The following is a 24,518-nucleotide window of genomic DNA, read 5'->3' as shown; positions in this document are numbered from 1 at the left end:
ATTTTGAAACAGGGTCTGGTAACATTGCTGAGGCTGTCCTCAAATCTGTGATCCTCTAGTCCCAGCCTCCCAAGTTAGGATTCCAGGCATGTGCCAGCACACCCGGCTTAGAACACGCATTCCTGAATAGATAGGAGCCCACAGAACCTGACACCTTGCCTAAGACCTTGTCTGTATTTAAGAAGTGCTTCAAATATTTTAGTTGTTCATTTCAACTGCCTAATTAAAAGGTTTTTTGTTGTTGTTGTTTCCAGTACTGGGAAAGGAACCCAGGGGCATTCTACCTCCAGCCCAGCCCTATATTTTATTCTTTATTTTGAAACAGGGTGTCACCGAGTTGCAAAGGGCCTAAGCAGCTGAGGCTGATCACGAGCCGTGATCTTCCTGTCTCAGCCTCCCAATTGCTGGGATTACGATCCTGTGCACCACCACTCACGGCTCCAGTGAAAAGTTTTCATTTACCCCAACTGGACTTTCTTTCAACTAAAAACCTGCAGACCTGTGCTAATTTGCACGGAATAAACGGTTTTAGAATACTATCCTTTCATCAATCCAGAAAAAAACATTTTGAAAATAAACTTTAAAATACAGGTTATTCATCACTGGAAGTAGGATTTTGGAACGAAGTGAGCTGCACACAACTTTTAAAGAAACACTTGATACTACGCAGAGGTTAAAATTCTAATGACCGTGTCGAGGTGGAAGAAGACGTTAGAGCGGCGTCTAGTGGAGCAGCAGGCTCCTGATGGCAGGCATTAGCTACAACACGGTGGCTGTGAGAAGTGTCCGATGTGAGACAGTGGGCCACTGTTCAAAAAACACTCATATAATAGGGCACACGGCTCCAACTGGAAGGCCGGCAGAAATGAGAGGCCAGGCAGGTGTCTATGCCCAACTGCTCAGTTTACTGCTTCTGAGACTCATATTTTAAGTAAAAGAATAAAGAATAAAATTGAATGCACAGCTGTTTGCTTCTAGGAATATAAACAGCAGGAAATAAACAGAGGAAGGCTAACGTCTGCGAGGCTGGGCTAGCTACTCCATTCCCAGCTGTGTTTTAATTTGTCTTCCTAATCAGTAACAAACCCTTTTTATAAGAGTCAGAAGCTGAGAGCTGCCATTTGTGCCCGGCACAAGTTAAAGGCACACTAGAAAACACTTGGAACGTCAGATTCTCTAAGTGGTCTGGTCTATATTAATATCAGTTGAATTACTCAGGAGTCAAACAAATTTTTTTTTTTAAGCAGGACTGGAGATGGAACCCAGAGGCCGCCTACTTCTGACCCTTTAAGTCTTTTGCTTTGAAAAAGGGTCTCCCTTGGTTCCTGAGTTTTGCTACGTTGCTGAGGCTTCTCTCAAACCTGAGAGCCTCTGGTCTCAGCCTCCAAGGCACTGATTACAGGTGTGGGGTGCACCACCAACCAACCAAGTTTCCCCAGTGAATACGCTGCAGGTCACACAGAGGGCTCCACGCTGGGGACTCTGCAGCTCCCAGTGCCTCCCCTGGCCTGTGCATCCAGCGGTCCTCCTATGCACAGCTTTGCCTTCCACCATGTCTTTACCCATGGCCATCTATAGTCCCCAAATATTAACTGGAAAATCCCAGTGTTAACTGTGTGCTGTGGAGTGGCTCTGCTTCACTGGCCAGGTCCCTCGCATTCGCTCCTTATGACCTCCCTCGGCATCTGCGAAGGATTGCTTTCAAGACCCCTGTGAAAGTCGGGCATGCTGGCGCACACTTGTAATCCCAGGACTTGGGAGGTAGACGGGAGATCACAGGTTCATGGACAGCCTCAGCTACTTAGTATGGCCCTCCACAACTGGGCTTGGTGGCATACTCCCATACTCTCAATAATTGGCAGGCAGAAAGAGGAGGATCACGGGCTCAAGGATAGCCTCAGCAATGTAGCAAGACGCTCAGCAACCTAGCAAGACCCTGGCAAAAAAAAAATAAAATAACCCTCATGGGTACCCAAATCTATGCATGCTCAAATCTCTTATATAAAATGGCACAGTATTTGCATATGACTTACATACATCCTCTGATATACTTAAATCATGTGTAGTTTAATTAGAATACCTAATACAGTGTGAATACTATGTAAATCATTGTACTGTATTGTCTAGAAATTATGAGAAGGAACATTACGTCTATACACACTGAGTACAAACACAATTTTCCCAATTATTTTTTATAAAAAGTTGGTTAAATCCCAGGATCCAGAGGGTGAGCCCCACATTTCCTTATTAGCGACTTAGCTGTCTGAGTTACCAGATCAAGTATCACGCGCTTGCGCAGGTGACCCTTGTTTCACTTGATCATGACCTGATGACCCCATGACTTGTTCTATTTTGTTATTGTTGCTGTTAATCTCTCACATACTATATAAATTAAACTTTATTAAGAAAAAACAAAGTAGATGCAGGCTTCCAGAGGGCTTGGGGATGTGTCCCTGGCTGAGGCTGTAATGGATGGCCTACTGTTCACAGCATAGAACGAAGCTCTGCCACAAAGTCCAGTTGCTAAAAGACCTTTTCAGACAGGGCACGGGGCCAGGGCTGCCGTCCCCGCCCCAAGCCTAAGCTCTCTGAGGTCAGGCTCTTCACGTGTGCCATGAAATGTCTACACAGAGACTGCGAAACAAATACTCACTGACCCGTGTGCAGTTCACCATGGTGTGGAAGAAATGACGTGCACAGAAAATACCCAGCAGCATTAAATATTCCTCGAACAGCAGCCGCTACACAAATGGCTGCACAAACACTTACAGAAATGAAAGCAGTTTTTTTTTTTTACTTAAGTAACTTTTCTCAAAATCTTTCTTAAAAACCCCAAAGGCCATATTTATTAGTATGTAATGTAGTCTCCCCAGAATAGGGATAGAGTGCCCTAGTAACAGAGTCCCTAGCGTACTTAGTAAACAGTAGTACTTCAACAGCAATCGTGAAGTCCTAAGAGTTTATAAACCTTGTTTATTTATTTCATCGTTGTTTCCCACTGCCTGCAGAGTCTCTGCGAGGATTCACTCGTTTGGTTAGGTCCCACTCAATGAAGAAATACGTTTATTTCAACTAAAACCTACCCTTTCTAATTTGATGCGGGTGTTTTGTTTAGACTGCAGCATATACAAAGGGTGAAGTTCAGGCCTGTCTAGTTCTTTACTGTGTTCCCCAAACACAGCCAATGCCTAGTATCCACGAGGGGCTTAAATATCTGAAAACACATGCATACTTTTTATTTTATGTTCTGTAGAAAGAGTAGAACAAAAGCCCATCTACACTGTAATTCCTCACCCAAGTTCATTAACAAGCAAATGCATGGTGTGGCTCTAGGGGAAACCCCACTGCTAGGAAGCAGGAATTGCTGTCCTAGGGGGACCCTGAGGAGACCCCACCATGCCAGGCAAGCCAAGGAAGGGCGGCGGCTCCTTGGCATTTAGATTACAGAAACACTGTGTGCGTCCTCACTGAAAACAAACACTTCAAAATCCAATGACACGCCACCCATGATCCCCGCACTTGGGAGGCAGAGACAGGAGGATCAGGATCGAGCAGGTTCGAAGCCAGCTTTAGCTGGCTCAAGAAACCCTGTTTCCAAATAAAATATAAGGCCCCTGGATTCCATCCCCAGTACTACCACACACACACACAAAAAAAAAAGGCATATTTTTTTCACCAACACATGGTTTTTACCTGTAAAATTCCATAAATCAATTTTCTAATGCAAAAGGCCAACTATTCACACTTCTCTATAAAAAGTCTTAATTACTTCCTCCCAGAAGTTGTAATCACAGCTGGGCTCTAATCCCAAGGGGGATGGTGACCCAGAAGAAAAAGCTCTGCCTGGCCTTTGACCTTCCGGCCTTTGACCTTCCAGTGATTAAAGAGCAGGCTCCAGAGTCCCCACAAAGGAACTGATAGAACAGGAGGAGGCCGCAAAACCAAGGTTATAAGATGGAAACTACTTCCCAACACAGAGGATTCTCCCAAAATGTAAACACAAGTAACATACCGCAATTATAACACCAGCCTTCTGTGTTCACCTAAGTTGGCCTGCAAAAGCTACTGCAGAAAGGATTGCAGGTTGAAGGCCAGCCTCAGCAATTTAGCAAAGACCCTGTTTTTGTTTTTGTTTTTTTTTTTGGGTGGTAAAAACATTTAAAATAGTAGATAATAAATAATATATACCATTATTTATTACGGTCACATTTTAGGTTCCACATAGACCCTGTTTCAAAATAAAAAATAAAGAGCCGGGCGTGGTGGCCCAGGCTTGTAATCCCCTCGCTGCGACAGGAGGACCGCACGGGTTCAAAGCCGGCCTCAGCTACTGAGTGAGGCTCTCAGCAACTCCATGAGACCCTGTTTCCAAATAAAATATAAAATAGGTCTGGGAGTATAGCCTGATGGTGGAAAAGCCCCTGGGTTCCACCTCCAGTACCACCAAAAAACTAAAAAGTAGATAAATAAAAAATAAGCAGGGGCTTGGGGATGCAGCGTGGAGGCAGCACACCTGCGTGAGCCAGAGACCTTCTGTCTTCTCTGGCACTGCCTTAAAGTCCGTGAGTAGTATGAAGACTGTGACCGCTTTGGGCAAAGCCTGTCAGGTCTCTGCTCTGACAAGGTACAGTCCTTCCAAAAGGAGCGGCTAATGCCGTAAAATTACAAGAAAACCAGGTTGAATGTCAGACTAAAAAATCTCAAAGTCTAAGAAACACACTAAATAATTTGTTTCCATCAGTGAATACAAACAAAAGAGTAGTGAGAAGCACTCAGCGTATTTTATCATTCCCGTTAAACATTACACAAATGATCAGTACTCTTTCCTATAATTTACTTCTTTCAAAATTATGAAGGCCTTTTATCAGGTATTCTCCCTATTATTTTCCTTTTCAATTTGTGATCCATAGGAATCTCTTTCTTAGATTGCTAAGTATTTTGGTTCTAAATACCCTATTTAGAATATCCTATAAACAAAAAATGTCAAGAGAAGAAAGCATACAATAAGGTATAAATAAATCTAAATGCAGCTGGGCGTGGTGGCTCAGGCTTATAGCCCCAGGACTTGGGAGGCTGAGACAGAGGGAGCGCAGGTGCAAGGCTGGAGCTCCGGAGACTCAGCAAGATCTTGTTTCAGAATAATAACAACGTGGCCAGGCGTGTTAGCACACGCTTGTCATCTCAGCTTCAGGAGGCTGAGACAGGAGGATCGCAGTTCACAGACAGCCTCAGCTACTTACGAGGCCCTCTGTAACTCAGTGAGACCCTGTTTTAAAATAAAGAATAAAAAAATAGGGCTGAGGGAGTCACTTGGAGGTAGAATGGCCCCTGGGTTTCATCCCCAGTACCACAAAAAATTAATAATGATAATAATAATAATAATAATAATAATAATAAGGGCCGGGAGATTCACGCAGAGGTAAACAAGGTTCAATCCCCAGTTTAAAAAAAAAAAATCTAAGTATACCAACAATCCTAAGTCGCTAACTTTCCAGACTTAAAAAGTTTGTTAAGCCGGGCGTGGTGGCGCACGCTTGTAATCTCTGCGCTTGGGAGGCAGAGACAGGAGGATCGCGCAGGTTCGAAGCCAGCCACGTGCGCTGGCTTAGGAGACCCTGTTTCCAAATAAAAATGTAAAAATAGGTCTGGGAGTGTAGCCCAGAGGTAGAAGGGCTTCCAGGAACCCCAGTACCACCAAAAAAAAAAAAAAAAAGTTTCTTAAGCAAGAGAAAAGCGTATCCTATGCTTTTTAACGAGGCACATCCAAACAACATGAATAAAATGGATAAATAAAGGGTTTTTTTTTTTTTCCAAAAGACAAGACTGGAAGCCAATGGGACGGAACAGAGAACCTAGAAATAAACTGACCTATTTATAGTCAATTGATGTTGACAAAGATGCTGAGACTGTACACTGAGAAAGACAGTTGAATGGTGCTGAAGACAACCGGATCTCCACAAGAGAAGACGACAGCCAGCCCATTTACCTCTCACCACAGGAAAAGGAAGAAAGAAAGACATGGATTAAAGACAAATATTAGACATGGAACTATGAAACTAGGAGACAAGACATTAGGAAAATGCCAGACAAAAACATGGGAAGGAGACTGGTGGCACCGACAATTACTTTTTTTTTTAACATTTCAAAAGCATATGTAACAAAAGGAAAAATAGACACAGGGTTAGGGCAAATAAAAACAGCCAACAGAATAAAGAGAAAACCTCAGGAATGGGAAAAATATTTGTAAGTTATTCATAGGGCAAGGAACTAATATTCATAATACATAAGGAACCCAAATAACAGCAAAATACTACTAGCTGTAATGATCTGATTAAAAAATCAGCAAATGATATGCATATTAAAAAAAAGACAGTCAACATGTCCAACAACACTATCATCATGAGGAAATGTAAATCAAAACCATGAGCTGCCTTAATCCAGTTGGAAAGGCTCCTATCAAAAAGACTTTTTAAAAAGCTGGCAGGCCGCAGAGGGAACTTGCACACGCTGTGGAATGTGAATCGGTGTGGCGCTCGCTCAGCTGCTGAGCCAGCGGTACTGACTCCGGCCCTAGCAATGCCTCTGTGGGGTGCAGAAGCCCAGGCAAGGGCACCGGTTTCAGGACGCTGAGACAGCTGCATCGAGGGTGGACCGCAGCACTAACCAAGCTGAGACCTACGAGTCCTCCAGAGGATGGAGACAGAGTAAGGGGCACGTAGGCACCATCGAAGAGCATTCAGCCATCGAATCCAAACGAGATCCTGGCCGTGTATCAAATCGCATGGGCCTGGAGGACTGTGTGTCAGATGAAGCCAGCCGCCCAAAGACAAACACCACAAAGACCCAAGACCAGCAGCGTGCGGAAAGCAAAAGAGCCCAACAGTGGACCTCACGGCGGCGGACCAAGCGGAGGATGCTGGAGCACAGGCTGGGCAGGGTCGGAGGGGAGGGCACGGAGGAGTTAGTCCACGCGGATAGACTCCAGTCACGTAGGGGAGCAAGTCCTAGTGTTCTTTAGCACCGTAGAGTGACTGCAGCTAACAATCACAGATTGTACACTTCAGATACAATAGAGGACTTTGAATGTTCCCAGCACAGAAATGCTAACTGCGGCGGTGAAGGCCCTTAATCACCACTGTCCACTCGCCTCCCAGTACCACGCTCTGGGGCGGCGTGCCGCTCAGTGCGGGAGCACTGGCCTAACATGCCCGAGGCCCTGGACTCACTGCTAGCACTGGAAAAGAGAGAATTTACTGTCTCCCCAAAATACACACAATTACTTGTATCAAAAGGGCAGAAAAATAACAGGTTAGTGCTAAATAATACAGTCCCTTCCTCGTGAAACGTTGAGTTCATCCTAGTGACACGGGCTGCATACAGTTAGCAAAGCTGACTAACAGCATACTGGGGTTCAATCTCCAGCAGCACAAAAGAAAACAAAGCCCCAAGCAAATAAAAATCTAACTTATACTGCATAAGCAGTTCATTTATTTTTGTATTTGTGGGGCTGGGGATTGAACCCAAGAGCATTCTACCTTGAGCTCTATTTTATTTCTTACTTTGAAACAGTCTCGCTAAGTTGCTGAGACCCAGCCTCGAACCTGCGATTCTCCTATCTCAGCCTCCCATGTGCTGTGATGAATTGCCTTCCATTGTACTCTAGAAAAGCCCTTGTGCTTTCAACTCTCCATTTGCTCTGGGCTCCTACTGCCCATGAACCCCACCCCCAAAGTTCTGTAAACCCCTAATGAGTGTCTACCATGTACTGAGACACTGCATTTAATACTTGCTACTTTAACAAGCTGCTGACTTATTTAGCACAAAATTTAAAGCCAGGTGTGGTGGCTCATGCTTGTAATCCCAGCATTTGGGAGGCGGAGACAGGAGGATCGCCAGCCTCAGCTACAACTTAGTGAGGCCCTGTTTCAAAATAAAGGATAAAAAAATAGGGCTGGGGTGTAGCTCGGGGTAGACTGCCCCTGGGTTCCATTCCCCGTACCACACAAAAAAATTATATTACAAATGTGTAGAGAATATTTATTGGGTGTCTTTATCCTATAAAGAGCGAGGCACTATTCTCAGCTGAGTTTAGCAGTGAACAGGCTCAGAGGTCCCGCTGGTGCTTTTATGAAGCTCAAGTAACGAGACTGAGAAGGAAATGAAGCAGAGCCCGGCCCATGCTTAGAGCTACCGGGGAAAGACAAGCAGGCCCGTGACAGCGAGCAGCCGGAGACAGCTTTGTGGAAACGCACCGAAGCCCACCTTCTCTACCCCCAAAGAGAAGCACTCGGGCCCACTCTGCCCTTAACCCACCGGCGTGCCCCAGTGAGACTGCCACAGCAACTGAGCACAGATTCAAAAGAAAAATAACAAACAAATAACCTTATCTTACAGGAGTGAAGGGTTAGAAAGTCTTCACAAATCTATATAATCAAAGGAGTACATGATCACAGTGAGCCTGTGAGGGAGTGTGAGTCTTATTTGAGACAGAGGAGCCATAAAGCTCGGCTGCGTTCAGTCATCTTTTCAGCACACACTGTATGGATGATAAAACACACCCATTAGCAATGGAGCTGGCAGCCCCTCCCGCGGAAGGCGGTGGAGGTCTGCGGGCCCGAGTCCGCGCGGGCCTCTGACTGTCCCGGCCAACAGGGAGAGGTACATGTGGTGCTGTGCACCCGGACCCAGCCCTCAAGGGGCCGCAGCACTTCTGCTCACATCAGAGCAGCAGCGCGGCCCGTCCCCCAGAGAGGGGAGACCCAGGAAAGAGCCGCGCCCCCCCTCATGCACCGTGGGTCAGCTGGAACCCCAGAGCCGCTCTGCTCTCTGTACAGACACTGCCTCCCCTGTACACACACTCCACTGATGAACTTTAACTTAAAAGTTAGGCACACTAAGAGCTCGACAAGTACGAGTACAAAGCCCAGCACTCGGGAGGCTGAGACGGAGGATCGCGCTTCGCGGGCAGCCTCAGCTACTCAGTGAGGCCCTCTGCAACTCAGTGGGACCCTGCTTCAAAATAAAGAATAAAAAATAGGGCTGGGGGTATCGCTCAGAGGTAGAGTGCCCCTGGGTTCCATCCTCAGTACTGGAAAAAACCACCTACATACTATAAAAGTTCTGCGAACGTGGCCTCCTGCTCTCTTTTGGAGTATCTTACTAATGGGCGGGGTGCGACACACTTGTCCGGCGTGCTTGAGGCCCTGGATTTGATCTTCAGCAACACAGACAAAAAGAGTGTAGCACACGCTGCCTGGCCGTGCTGGTATGTGCCGAGGGGTGCGGTGACTGCAGTGTTGGCCCGTGTGAGGGCTGCAAGCGTTCAGCGCTGTGATGCCTCCAGGCGGCTGACAGCCCGGAGGCCGCCAAGGGACCAACAGGCCGGGCATATGGCGTGGACACGCTGACGAGGGTCTCCCGGCCTGGCGGGGTGGAGGAGGACAGCACAAGGCACCAACGCACGCCTCACTACGGTGCGATTTCAAACTTAAAAACTGTTTATTTCTGGAATATTCCAGTTCATATTTTCAGACTGCAGCTGAATTTTGGACCACAGATGAGTAAAAGCCGCAGGTAAGGGGAGACTACTGTGAGGCCAACCAAGACCAGCCAAGACCAGCAGAGCCCGCACCTACCAGGTGACCACAGGCAAGAGCGGGCTGCCCAGCCGCCCAGGGCCGTGTGCAGTCACATACACTGCCACGACTGTTCTAAGGCACCAAGTTTGGGATGGGCTGTTACACAGCATAAGCCAATCCAGCCAGATGAAATTCTCCACATTTATTCTAATAATCTATTGCTTTTCTCCACTAATGTTTTTTGAGGAACTGAAGTCAATAATTATGGAAATGTTTTAATTACAGTCTTCTTCTGCAGTGCAGCTTAAACAGCAAGCCAGACAGACACTGCTGTGCGAAGTAAGAACTGAGAACCCTGTTGAGGGATTTTACCTCTGCTCCCTCCAATACTGCTGGCTTCCAACCCACAACTTCTTTTTGCAAATGTGCTAAGAAAAACAGCATTTGGACTGAACGTCATTCCTAAGAATAATGAGGGGGGTGGCGGAATATTGTAGGAATTCAGGTTACTAGGGCGTGATCAAAGGAGCCTGGGCCGCCTCTATGAGGAAAGCGTAAGCACTCGAGTCCCTTGTCATTTATCATTCTTTCTGAAATACTGGGATTTCCTAGTGCCAACAGTTGCTTCCTTTCTGCGCTGTCTTCTACTTCCTCCAGGAGTCAAGGAACTGAATCTTTAGCACAGACAGTCGTGTAGGAAGTACGCCCGCCCGCCGTGCGGGTAAGCGGGAAAGGTGCACTGACTTGGCCTGGATGCGGCCCTCCTGCCTCCACCCCGGGCTCCTCCGAGAACCTACCGAGGGCAGCTGGAGAGTCTGGGGCAGGAGCACAGCCCGGGCTCCCAGGTGCCACCTCTGGGAGCTACCAACACTCACAGGCTCAGCCACCAGCCATGCTGCCGAGCGCAGGGAGCTCGGCACCTGCAAAACCCAGTCATAAGCTTAAAACGTTTCCCACCTATATATTTACACAGTTGTGATTTTCTTATTCCTTTTATTAATGAAGAAGGGTTCAGTTCTTTTACTCTCCTCCCCCAACTGCACCCTTTACTGATGATAACTTATGCTACAGTTAAATTCATTCATTTAAAAAAAATTGTGAAATCTTTTTTTCAAATAGCAGCAACACCTACATTCAACAGCCATTCACAGGCCCCACGGCTGCCCGTCTTCCAGCCACACCCCACAGGAGTGCGGGCGTTCCCCTCCTGGGGGCAGGCCAAGCGGGGTGAGCCTTGTGTCTCAGCCCTGGACCAGAGCTACGTGGCTGCTCAGAGACAGCGCTCGCCTTAGCATGAGTGTCTACACACTCAAAAGAAGCTCGTTTCTAACTCCTAAGTCACAGGGCAACAGGATTTTGAAACCAAGCATGTCCATCATTGAACTTACCTTACCACCACCACCAACACTTGCTGACCAGTATGTGTAACAATCCTACCTCCACGGGAGTAAAATCCTCTCCATTTTACAGGGACACAGTGAGATCAATCTTACCTTCCACATTTGAGACTAGAAAAAGAACTTTAATCATTTGGTTAGAGCTTTCATTCAGGGCTAGGGCAACCATTTTCTAGTTAAGTAAAAGGACCGTGCAAAAAAGGCAGGTTGAAGAATTCACGTGTACCGCTCCTGGAATGGGCGTGGGAGCCAAGTCCTGCTGCTCACACTGGCTGGCCAAGGTCCCTGAGCACCAAGGGTGTGACTAGGTGACCAGGAGAGGGCAAACATGCCCGATGTTCATGAAAAGATGGCTTCTCTTACAATCTGCCTGACGTCCTCACTCCAAACGTCCAACTGCCTGCCAGGTGCCGGGCGCTGGAACGAAGATGACCACAACAACAGTCTGAGGACGCCAGGCCACAGGACACCCTGGAGTGCTTCCGAAGTTACTGGCTGCTTCAGAAGGTAATTCCCAAATAGCTCAGAGGCCACTGCTCAGTGACGGAGGAGTTCCCCAGTTCACGCAGAGATGTGTATTACGCACCTCGGGAGGTCCACTTCTGTTTCTCCCTCTGTAAAGTACAGACTTGATCTGCTTCCTCGAGCTGTGCCCGAGCGCGCAGGCATCACCGCCTCCTGGTGGCCCGGCGTCAGCAGCCGCCATCGCCAGCGGGTTCTGAATGGGAATGGGCAGCCCGAGCTCCACATCAGCTCTGCTGTACACAGATCAGGCTGCACACCGCCCTCCAACAGCTCCTGTCCCCCTCAGAGTGGACTCTCACAAACCCAACCGGAGAAGCAGCGGAGCCACTGATTTGTACTGAGGGATAAAGGTCACGCAGGCAGAATATTTAAACTTCACCAAAAGCCAAATGTCAAGGCTTCTGAAGAACACGGAATTAAGTATACTGCTAAAAGGAAAAGTCTTTCATTCACGCGACAAATACTTTTTGAGGCTCAAATGTGAGAAAAGTTGAGGCTGGGAAACTGAAAACCCAGCAATGGTAGTATCACTTCTCATGAAACTTACCTGCCAGTGAGAAACGAGTTCTACACAGTGTTTTCTTGATTCTAACATGCACTTTCTAAATATATTAATGTTTACTTAATACAGGCATGTCTTTTTTCCCCTGAAAAGTTGTTATCAGATCACTGTGTAATTTGTGATCACTGGTGGCTTAAAAGGAATATGATAATTCTGCAATTAAATATTTAATTATCATTCTACCAAGTGCTAAGAAGGACCATAAGGAGAGACTGACTGACGGGGATAGAACTCAGTCTTAGGAGGGGCGCTGTGGGCCGAGGGATACTCTCCAGAGGTGGGGCAGGCCACAGGCCCTCACTGGGCCTGAATCTCCACAATTCCCCTAGCAACCTGAGGCCACACATTTCTTCCACAATTTCACAATCCTCTTCTGATCCTCCATTCGCTGGGTCAGCTTTTTCTCTTATAGCATGTATATGTTCTTACGAACTATGAAATTTACACATTTATTCAGTGTGATAGTCTGTCCATCCACTCTGCAGAGACACTACGCTTTTTGGCCATTTTGTTTACAGTGTATCCCTAATCACCAAGGCATGCAAGTTCAAGACGTGTTGAAGAGAAGTGAAAAGACACACGTGTGTGACTGAGGGAGGACCCTGCCACTGGGCGCTAGTCGTCACAGCAGCTGGTGAAACCTCGTCCTTACTGCACGTGAAGAGCACTTCTGCCCAGCTGTGTCCTACTAAGCCTTCTCACCACCCCAGCCCAGCCCCAGCCTGCAGCCTGCAGCCTGCCTTTCCTCTTTTTCTTTCTTTCCCTTCCCTCACCCCTTCCTCTTTTCCTCCCTCTCTTCCATTCTATTTATTTTTGGTGCTAGAAATTGAATCCAGAGGTAGTATTCTTCCAAGCTACATCTCCAGACCTATTTTATTTTCATTTGGAAAAAGGGTCTCACTCCAAGTACTGGGATAGTCCCCAGGACTGGGGCAGAGGGTCAGCTTCTTTCCTATGTTTGGGAGGAAGCCTCTGCCAGCCTCTCAGTATGTCAGAGTTTTATTTATACCTCGTAGTACTCACCACAGCCCATCATTATATACCTGTATGATTATTTCTCTCTCATTGACCAGCCATCTCAAGAGTTTGTGAGTGAATGCTTAGGTAGGTGACTATGAAGCTCCCAGCTGGGATCGCTATCTAGATAGACAGGGCTATCTAGAGAGACAGGGCCAGGACTATGGGGAGGAGCACTGTGTTCACTTATTTAAAAGATGGCTATGCCGGGCGTGGTGGCATGTGCTTGTCATCCCAGCATTCGGGAGGCTGAGACAGGAGGGTCAGGATTCATGGACAGCCTCAGCTATTTAGTGAGGCCCTCTGCAACTCAGTGAGACCCTGTTTCAAAATAAAGAACACAAAATAGGGCTGGGGGTGTAGCTTGGAGGTAGAATGCCCCTGGGTTCCATCTCTAGTAACACACACACCACACACACACACACGCAGCTGGAAGATGTCTAGAGTCCTTTGTGAAGCCGGGTTTCAGCCACCTACAATAACTCTATGTCTCCTCAGGACAAGCAGGTCAAATCCAAGCCATCAGCCTGGGCACCTCCACCTCTCCCTGCTCTGTCCAAAGGGACTGTCCTTGTGCCACTCAGACACAAAGGCTTTGTAACACCTATAACCCCAGTACATGGGAGGAGGAGACAGGAGAACTGCAGGTTCCAGGACAGCCTCAGCAACTTAGAAAGGCTCCAGGCAACTTAGTGAGATCCTGTTTCCAAATAAAAAATAAGCCGGGCGTGGTGGCGCACGCTTGTAATTCCAGTACTTGGGAGGCTGAGACAGGAGGGTTGCAGGTTCAAAGCCAGCTGACGACTTAGGGAGGCCCTCCATAACATAGTGAGACACTGTTGCCAACTAAGGAATAAAATCAGCTGGGGGTTTAGCTCAGAGGTAGAATGCCTCTGGGTTCAATCCTCACTATTAGTGCCACTAAATAAATAAATAGAAAGAAGGAAAGAAAGAACAAATGAAAGAGAGGAAGGAAGGGAGGGAGGGAGGGAAGGAAGGAAGGAAACTGGGAACAGTGGCGCACGCTTGTAATCCCAGTACTTGGGAAGCTGTGACAGGAGGATCGCACAGGTTCGTAGCCAGCCTCAGCTACTTAGTGAGGCCCTCTGCAACTTAGTGAGGCCCTGTTTCAAAATAAAGTATAAAAGAAAGAGCTAGGAGTATAACTCAGAGGTACAATGCCCCTGTGTTCAATCCTCAGTTCCTCAAAAAAGTGAAATAAATAAAATAGATAGATAGATATAGATAGATAGGTAGATATGTAGATAGGCCTGGAGGTACAGCTCAGATGTAGCCTTGGTTCAATCTCCAGTACCATCAGTTAAAAACAACAACAACAGACTAGGAGACAGCATGGCTCTCACAGCTGCCACTTACTAAGGCTGTCTAGACGCCAGCTCTAGGTGACAGCACTGAACCGAGGAGCTGAGCCGGCTGCTCCTGAGGAGCGGCCCTGGGATGAGCAGAGAATGTAACTGTGCAGCAGGGTCCACCGTGGCTGCCTGCACCTGCTGGGGAGCTCCGATGCGCCCTAGACGGCAGCCTTATGGTGAGCTTCCTGACCTGCCACAGCATGCTAACTCCGCTTCTGAGCACATCGCTTATAAGCTGCGATTCTGGTCCACGTTTTATCTTGCTGTCTGTTTCTCCCCTAGACTGCCGGTTCCAGGAAGGCATCCCCAGGCACCTGCCAGGCACCCCTGGGTGAAGGAAAGGACACCAAGTCACGGCTACACTAGCCGCTGCTTCGGGAGCTCAAAGCTTTCCCATGAGGGCCGCTGCTAGCCAGGACCTGCACACCAACCATCCTGGAAGCGCGCTGCAGGCCTGCTCTACGGCCTGTGCCTTTGGGCACAGAACTTTAGCCCAGCGACCTTGGGCTGAAGGCTAGCAACTAATACTAAAGCTTTATGACCCATAATAAATAAGTCCTTAACCTCTCCAAACTTCAGCTTAATTATTAAAAAAGTAACAAGAAGACTACCATGATGGTTTATGAGCTTAATGCCATGCTCGAGCGTCTGTACAAGTCAGCATTCCCTACACCATCTCCCCGTTAATCCACAGCATGTTTTTCTGCATATTACAAACTCCTCGAAGCTGAGGCCACAGTCCATGGCTGTGCTGTTCCTATTAGCATAAAGTGCTTGGTTCATGTCAAGAATTAGGTATTACAGTCCAAGATCTTGTCATAACCATAAACAAGATTATAAGGGACATGAGTTGTTCTCAGCCGTACACTGCTCTAGTACTCAAACAGGATGACAGCTGTTATGGCACCAAAGTACAAAACAACGCTAAGCATCGAATGCACGGTTACTAGGCTCATGCTCATGGCAGTTATCTACGGTCCCCCTCTTTACTCACTGTGCTCATGTACGAGTACATAAAGTTCGTTGCTTCTCTTGGATCCTTAAATGACTATCTCATACTAGAAAAGCCCCCCTTGTGGGGATTTTGGAATTTTCAGTTCACATTAGATTCCCGCCGTTGAAGGTACTGAAACAATACCTTAGCCAAAAACTCATCAGCCAAAATTAAACATTGTTGTACTTGCATATCTAAGAAAAAATTCAATTTTCAGAGCTTAGATTTTAAGTTTAAAAGTAAGCAACAGGCCAGACACAGTGGTGCACACCTGTAACCCTGGTACTTAGGAGGCTGCGAAAGGAGGACTGCAGGTCTGAGGACAGCCTCGGCGACAGGGAAACCCTCAGCAACTCAGAACGTGCTTCAAGATAAAAAATGAAACCAGGCTGGGGCCTGGCTCCGAGGTGGAATGCCCCAGGTCCAAACCCTAGTATCAAAATAATAGTAGTAATAATATCAAGAAATGGGAAAATATAACCTCACAAAATTTGCTATGGTTCTGCTGCCTTGTGCTGTTTTGACCCCACCTGCCACATACGAAGTGACCTTGAGAGAGTCAGAACGAAGCCCCCCTCTCCAGAGGCCTGAGGAGCGTGGCTCTGTCAGCTCGCCCCCGAAGCCGAGGCGCAGAGGCGGCGGCGGTGACGCGCATCCCAGGCCCCACGGCCTGTCGTTACAGTCGTCGAGCAACGTCTCCACTGTGTACGCAGAAAGCTGCTTCGCTTCCATAAGATTAACCAGGATTGCCTCCTATACATGTAAGAGACTTAAAACCATACTTTATTAGTTACAAAATTCACTGATAATCTTCTGTATTTCCCTTTTTCCTGAAAATAAATAACATGAATTAAGCTTGCTTTCTTTCTTTCTTTCTTTCTTTCTTTCTTTCTTTCTTTCTTTCTTTTTCTTTCTTTTGTGATCCTGAGGATTGAACCCAGGAGAGTATTCTACTTCTAAGCTACACTCCTGGACTTTTTAATTTCAGACCTATATTATACTTTATTTGGAAGCAGGGTCTCACTAAGTTGCTGAGGCTGGCTTCAAACCTGTGCACTCCTCCTGTCTCAGCCTCCCAAGTGCTGGGATTACAAGCGTGCGCCACCACGCCTGGCTTATTTATTTTATTTTAAACAGGGTCTCACTAAATTGCTTATAGACTGCCCTGGAACCTGCAATCCTACTTCAGCCTCCCAAGAACTGGAATTACAGGTGTGAGCCACCACACCCAGCTCATGAATTAAGTTTTAAAAAGCAATATGGACACCCAATAATAAAATAAAATTCAAACTCTGTATGTATTTAAGTACATACATTCTCTCTCTCTTTCTCTCTCACTCTCTCACTCTCTCTCTCTATAATAACCCAGAGACCTGGGTGTGGTGGCGCAGGCTTGTAATCCCAATATTTAGGAGGCTGAGACCAGAGGATCATGGTTCAAGGACAGCCTCGGCTACTTAGTGAGGCCCTCTGCAACTCAGTGAGACTCTGATCAAAATAAAGAGTAAAAAATAGGGCTGGGGGTGTAGCTCGGAGGTTGAATGCCCCTGGGTTCCTCCCCCAGTGCCGAAAGAAAGAAAGAAAGAAAGAAAGAAAGAAAGAAAGAAAGAAAGAAAATAACCCAGAGGCTGGCTAGCTTAGTGTTCACTGCCTTTTTTTTTTTTTTTTTTTGGTACTGGGGTTGAATCCAGGGCATTCTACCTCTGGGCTACACCCCTGGTCCTTTTTCTTGTATGAAACAGTAGCTGAACCTGAGATCCTCCTAGCTCAGCCTCCCAAGTACTGGGATTATGGGAGTATGCCATCACACCTGGCTCTTGGTATACACTGAAAAATTAGTTTTTTCATTAAAAATTAAAAGTATTATAACTAAACATTTATCTTTTTAAAAAATTTATATATTACCATTTATGGACCAAATGGATACAAAGGAAATATTTTCTATAACATATCTGGTTACCCAAATATAAACTTGTATTAAAGAACCAGTTTTAAAAGTGTATAAATTAAAGCAGGTGTGGTGGCGCATGCCTGTAATCCCAGGACCTGGGAGGCTGTGACAGACAGAAGGTTTGAGGACAGCCTCAGCCACCTATCGAGACCCTGTTTCAAAATAAATATTTTTATATGGAGGAACTGGGAGTGTAGCTCAGAGGTAGAATGCGCCTGGGTTCAGTCCCCAGCACAAGTAAGTAAACAGTGTTTCAGTGAAACTGAGTATGTAACTCAAAGCTACACAACTCTCCATCAGGGTCTCAGTTTGATGCTGCACTCTCATCTGTCTCCAAGAAGCTCTGCAGGGAACACACATACACGGCACTTTACCAGCAAATGTAATAAAAAGCACAACAGAAAGAAAGCGCCAGCTCTGGCCTGCACCCTTCACACTTCTCTGAGGTTCCCACACCAAGCCTCAGGAGAGGACGAGATGGGTAAGCCAGGCGGGAAAGCTGAGTTGCTTTCCCTATTTCCCACATCTCTTGCTGGCATTAGGAGCTCATTATTTCTAGAGTGTGCACAACGCCAAAAGAGAATAAAATTCAAAGAAACTTAAAAACGGAGTGAGCATAGTGGTGCGTGCCCATAATCCTCAGTAACTGGGAGGCTGAGACGGGAAGATCACAGGTTGGAGGCCAGCCTCGGAGGCTTAGTGAGACTCTTCCAAAACAAAAAAGGACAGAGATGGGGGTGTAGCTCAGAAGCAGAACACCCCCCCCCCAAAATCAACCCTTACTACAAGAAAGAATGAAAGGGAGGGCGGGAGGGAGGGCGGAGAGAAAGGTATGAAAGGTGTGAATGGGATGGAATAGCCTATTTTATTTTCATTATTGTTGCAGGGTACGGGCTAGGGCCCAGGGATTCCATCACAGAGCTTGATCCCCACCCTACTTTCCTCATTTTCATCATACTTAAATATAAAACGTCCCTAAGGAGCTCACTTTTAAAGTTTGGGGCTGCTGTAACTGAGCCATGAGGGCTGTAACCCCAGCAGTGGTAAGCCAATGTAATGGATTTACCTGGGGCACCTGGGTGGTCCCTGGGCGGGGCCTGGGCTTAGATACAGAGCTCTTCCTGCCTGCTCCCTGGCCTGCTTCAGCCTCCATGATGGGAGGAGCGCAGCTCTGTGCTCTGCGGCCAGGCCCTGAGATCCCCGGCCTCACGTGGACGGAGCCCGAAATCCTAAGACGAATCTTTCCTCTAAATTATGTGGTTGGATCATTAGATCGTGGCCGCAAGAATGCAGACTGGGATAGTTTTGAAACAGGGTCTCAGCAGGTTGCGGAGGGCCTCGTTAAGTTGCTGAGGCTAGTAGCATCACGCCTGCAGTCCTCCTGCCTCAGCCTCCCAGGCACTGAATTACAGTGTGTGCCACCGTTCCCAGCTAGCCTACTCTAAAGGTGTGAAGCCTGAGCTCCAGTCTTCCGAGGGTCGGATCACACTCTCGCTTTTATGACTTTGCCATTCCAACGCTTTCTTTCCCTTGCCACCTGCGGAGAGGCGCTGCCAAGACCAAAATATTCTCCAAAGGTAATTCTTGTTGGCAACCTGCCATTTTAAGCCAACATCAGATGAATAATTTGAGAGGTCAATGCTCTTCACACTTAAGAACCAAAGAAGAAATAACCCAGCTTCTGCAGATCTCCCACTTCCGCCGGGTCTCCGTAGCACGATCCATCCGGAGCAGCCAGAGGACTGGCAGGTCTTTTACTGACCTTCTACTCCTGCTCTGCTCCGTGAACAAAGTTCACCCTGCTCCCTCTCACTTCCTTTTCTTATAGTTTCATCAATAACCTCCCTCCTCCATCTAAGAACAAAACAACGAGAAGAATCCCCCAGTGCTAATCACTTGACCTCAGCCCACTCGCTCGCGTCTCTTCTCCTCTGGATATGTAAGTACAGGCCGCTCCTGCTGTCCCGTGTGCATCTCTGCACTAGGGAAGTTCCCAAGCACGCTTCTGTTGCTTACTACCCGGTGAGACGGTTGAAACAAGAGTCCTCTGCGCTATTCCACAACTAAGGTACGAGTAGTGCCCTATCATGTTAGAGCAAAAAAGAGTTCCTTGGTCATAAATGCCAGTGACATTTCTAGGAAACTGCAGTCTATGATGAAGTTTACTCTCGAAAGAAGTTTCGGGCAAAGAAGCAGCACCTAATGTCACACAAATCTTACATTCGTAAGCGCTCGATTTGCTCTTAAAAAGTTTACTGACGTTGGGTATGGTGACGCACGCTTGTAATCCCAACATCTGGGAGGTTGACACACAAGGATGAGGTTTGTGGCCAGCCCCAGCTACTGAGTGAGGCCTTCTGCAACTTAGTGAGACCTTGCTTCAAAATAAAGAATAAAAAAGTAGGGCTGGAGGTGTAGTTCGGAGGTAGAATGCCCCTGGGTTTTTTCAAACCAGCACCAAGAAGAGATTAAAGAAAGTTCAGTGAGTGATATATTTCTTTAATATGCTTGATTTAGAATGAATTACTCTCATAATATAAATTCACTATTGCTATTTTTGGACACAATTATTGGCTGGATATTAATTCCACATGATTAAAGCCCACTTTAAAATAAAATTATGACAGCTTTCTTGACACTGTCCTGGCTCTCCTGAGAAACTCGGGCATGGCATGTACATAAGGCTGATTTGTTTATGGCAGAAGAAGACAATCGACTCAAATGGCCAGTGAAACAAGACACGCCAAGGTCTGACAATGGCCCAGGTCTGAACCAAGCATACCTACTTAGCCTACACAAAATAACATTTCTGCTGTCAAAGAAAGATCACCCAAGAAGGTCCACATTTATAGAAACTCAAATATTGCTGAGAACTGAGCGAGGTGGTCTCGATTCTTCCTATAAAATAAGCTGGGCTTAAAGCACAGTATTCAAAATTACATTGAATAAGCAAAATTTTTTAAAACTTTTTTTTTTCAGAGTATCAATATTATATCCAAAAAAAGGAAATGTCTCTTTTCATAGAAATACAAACTCATTTTAACTGCCAATGAAAACAACCACTAGATGTAATCCCAGCATTCTGGAGGCTGAGACAGGAGGATCACAGTTCTTGGCCAGCCAGCTACTTAGTGAGACCCTCTGCAACTCAGTGAGACCCTGTTTCAAAAAAAAAAAAAAAGAAGAGAAATAGGGCTGGGGGTGTAGCTCAGAGGTAGAATGAATGCCCTGAGTTCCATCCCAACACGGAAAAAAATAAAAATAAAAATAACAACCCACTAGAAAAGTACTCTGTGACTACCGAAGTCTTCATTTTTTAGACCATCTATTAATATACAACACAATCTTCAAATAAAAAATTTAATACCCAGGTGTGGTGGCACATGCCTGTAATTCCAGTACTTGGAAGGCTGAGACAGGAGGATCGCAGTTTCAGGCCAGCCTCGGCAACTTTGCAAGATCCAATTTTCAATTAAAAAGCAAAATAGGGCTGGCGGTGTAACTCGGAGGTAGAATGCCCATTGGGTTCAATCCCCAGTAAAAAAGAAAAACCAAAAACAATTTAATTTAAAAAAATTCCGAGAAGGACCACACCCTGAGAATGCTTCCTGCCTGTCATTCACTTCAGCTTCCCACTTCCATACCCAAGAGAAGCCTTTCTACCACCTCCAGATGTCCTTTTGAAAAACTAAGGCACCATACAAGTAATTACAATTTAGTAGAAATATGGCATGGTCTTAAGTATAACTTACTAGGCCCAATGAAATACATGTACCTTCAGAGAGGTGTCTCTTATTAACACACTGTTGAGATCTCTAACAAGTTTTTATTTAATAAAGCATTCTCTTTTAAGACTCTACTTTTCAAAATGAAATTAACAATAAAACAACAAATACAAAGCTTGTAAATAAAATTTCTAACTTAAAGACAAAAAAAAAAAACCCTTTATTTTCCCTTAGGAGATTAAAATTGTCCCTACATCATGTTAGCCTCCAGCATTACATCCGTATCCAAGTACTGCCAAGTCAGATTTGAAGAGATATTAGGTCAATATTTTATATTACTGATCTGAAGGTTGGAACTGATAGTCATCTTGAAAACCTTTCACTCCAACACAAACATGTTAGTGATCCCCAAGAACTGACAGACACACGTCAATTAACTGAAGCAAAACTGCAAACCCTCTCACATCTGCGTGTATATCTTCAGCATTTACTGCTGCTGGTTTCTACTTTCCACTTTGTCAGGGTTCATCAGCTTGAACCCAGCTTGCCATCACTTTAGCTACTTATTAACCACTTAACCACTGTGGCCAAGATTCACAGGCAGAATTCATTAAAAAAAAAAAGATGGTAACGGAACTCAAGAGATTTTTGTGTTTGCTATCTCTTAGCGCAGATAATCAAAGACTGAAACTTTTAAGTACCACATAGCTAAAGACGAAACACTATAATGTTCTATCACCCAGGTATTTATTCAGAAGCAACGAAAAATCAAAGAGTGGCCATCAAAGATCTAATTTTCCAACCAACGAATCAATGGGTTTGCAGACAAACAATGTAAGAAAACTAAGATTGCCATTTTTTTTCCTGTCAAAATATCCAACACCATATAAGCAGGATACGGTCAACATTATATGATAAACCTTAAGAAATCATGATAATGGCTGGACAGACAGCCTCTCGACTGAAGATCAATCACCACATGCGAATTAGCAAAGAAAAATATCAAAATTTAAAAGCTCACTTTATATAGTATCTTGCACCTTCAAAAGTATATGCTTCTTCCCATCCAGTAGGCAAATCTAAAAAAAAAGTAATTACAATTAGTAGTAATTCAATGGGATAGTGAAATAAGTTTCAATCCATTTTAATTACTCATTTTCATAATTATTGCTATTTTCATTTAGGTAGGTTTCTAACAAAAGTACTGGCAAGAAATTAACAGTAAAGACGGTATCACTTTGGAAAAGATGGTGATTCAAATTTAGAGGCACCAGATAAGTAGCAACATTATTAGAGATTATCTTTTAATAATGAGAGGAAAGGCGCTCTGCTCTGGCATCCAAAAAGCAAAGAGAAGCCTTCTGATTGCAGGTAAAATACCCATCAAAAGTTGGCAACACACACCTAAACTGTGCCTGACAGGCAATGCCTGCCTCTTGTAGGTATGTGTAGTCAAGACCCTATTTTAAAGCTACATAAATGAATCCACGTAGGATGCGTCAACTATGAAGAGGATGAACTTCCTAAGTATTTAATTAGTGGGGAAAAATCTGACACAATACTTCCCTGGGTATGTTTGGGTATGTTTCTATTCCTGTGCATGCATGCATGTGTGTGTGTGTGTTTCTAGGGCCTGAACCCAGGAGTATTCTACCTCCTGACTACACCCCAGATCTCAGATTTTTTTTTTTTTTAATGGAAACAGGGTCCGTCAGGTTGTAGGTTGCAGAGGCTGGGCTGGAACCTGAGATCCTCCCATCTCCGCCTCCCAAGTACTGGGATTAACAGGCGTGCACGCCATCACTCGGCTTTTTGACTTGGATGTGAAGTTTCAAGTCATAAACTTGGGAATGAGTCAGGTGAGCATTATTACAACGCCAAGTGGTTTGGATTTAATCGCTGCTGCCTCTCTGACCCAAGCCGTTGCGGCGTGCACACTCCCAGAGTCCAAGCAAAGTAAATAAAAAAAATAGGAACGTGAAATTGCATCAGAGAATAAGATGACTGTCGTGTGAACGCTACCACATCTATGAAGGTTAAGTAAGGCCCGCATCTGTTACACATAACCAAAATCAGCGTAAAATAACTCCACAGGATGAATAGGTTAAATAATTACAGAACCATGTCGTCTTCGATGAAATTCTCTTGTTACTATCCATAAAAGCAGTCAGGCCCAATACGGACGCCAAGCACCTAGGTGGTATGGTGGAGCCGAAATTGCACAGGGGAGTTTTGTTTAAAAATAAATAACTAAAACGACGGTGTATCAGAAATGCCCTCAAGACGGAACCTCATCGCGCTCGCTACAGCAGACCTTCCCTCTCCTCCACGTTTCTGCAAATCTGGATCCATTAGTCACTTCACCGAACTCCGGCGTTTCGGAGAGAGGAAAAGAAAAAACAGATCTGTTCGACACCCGGCAACTTTGAGGCATCCGCGGGGAATGTCAGAGTCGGGGCAGAGTCCGCGCGGCCGAGGGCTCCGGAGGTCCGGCCGGGCCGGGGTCCTGCGGCCTCGGGCTCCGCGCACCCGGCCGGGGACCCTCGGGCCGACCCCGGCCCCGGCCCGCAAACACAGCCGGACAAAGGCCGGCGGCCGGCTCCGCTCCCGCAGCCCGCAGGCCCGGTCCCGCCCGGCCGGGGTCCAGCGGCCGCCGCCAGGGGGCGAGGCCGGGGGCTCACCTGCGCTGTGCCGCCGGTGCCCGGTGACCACCGCCTCGCCGGTGGCCGGGTGCAGCCAGGTGGTGCTCTGGGCCTCCTCGCTGCGGGAGAGAGGGAGAGAGGTGGACGGAGGGGCCGCGGGAGCCCCCCGCCCGCCCGCCGCCCGCCCGGCCGCCCGCCGCGGCCCCCCGTACTTGATGAAGAAGACGCGGCCGCCGCGGGTGATGCCGTACGCCCAGGAGCGGGGCAGCGCGCACAGCCACTCGGGGCTCAGGTCGGCCGCCATGTCTGCGCCCCGCCGCCGCCGCCGCCGCCGCCGCTCTGCGCTCCGCGGCCGCCCGGGAGGAGGAGGAGGAGGAGGAGGAGGAGGAGGAGGAGGAGGGCGCCGAGCGGAGCCGCCGGCCCGCGCGCCCCCGCCGCCTGCGCGCCCCCGCCGCCCCGGGAAGCGCGCCCCCGCCGCCCCGCGCCGCCCGCCGGGAAGCGCGGCCCCGCGTCCGCCGCGGACACGCCCGCCGCGGACACGCGCCCGCGCGCGAGGGTTCCGGGCCCTTCCGGTCCGCCCTCCGCCCTGCGCGGCCGGGCAGGGTGCCCGCGGGTTTCACGTTTTATGGTTGTTGTTATTTATTTATTTTTATTTATTTTTCGGTACTGGGGATGGAGCCCCGGGGCATTCTACCTCCGAGCTACACCCCCAGCAACTATTCTTTATTCTTTTTTTATTTTATTTGTGGTACTG

General features: G+C 46.9%; 1 protein-coding gene across 1 annotated transcript in view; it reads right to left on the bottom strand.

The window, feature by feature from the left end:
- PLEKHA5 (pleckstrin homology domain containing A5) overlaps positions 1-24,068 on the bottom strand; it is a gene marked incomplete at both ends in the record, with an annotated part of 169,882 nt that extends 145,814 nt beyond the window's left edge. The window contains 3 exons of the mRNA XM_080705042.1: positions 22,144-22,201; positions 23,804-23,883; positions 23,977-24,068. Coding sequence (XP_080561168.1) covers positions 22,144-22,201; positions 23,804-23,883; positions 23,977-24,068 — 230 coding nt within the window. The remainder of the gene's footprint in view (positions 1-22,143; positions 22,202-23,803; positions 23,884-23,976) is intronic.
- Between the last annotated feature and the right edge of the window lie 450 nt (positions 24,069-24,518).

Source organism: Muscardinus avellanarius, assembly GCF_963383645.1.
Source record: "Muscardinus avellanarius genome assembly, chromosome: 11".
Taxonomy (NCBI): Eukaryota; Metazoa; Chordata; class Mammalia; order Rodentia; family Gliridae; genus Muscardinus; species Muscardinus avellanarius.
The sequence above is the reverse complement of the archived record's forward strand: the minus strand, read 5'-3'. Positions and strand labels throughout refer to the sequence as shown.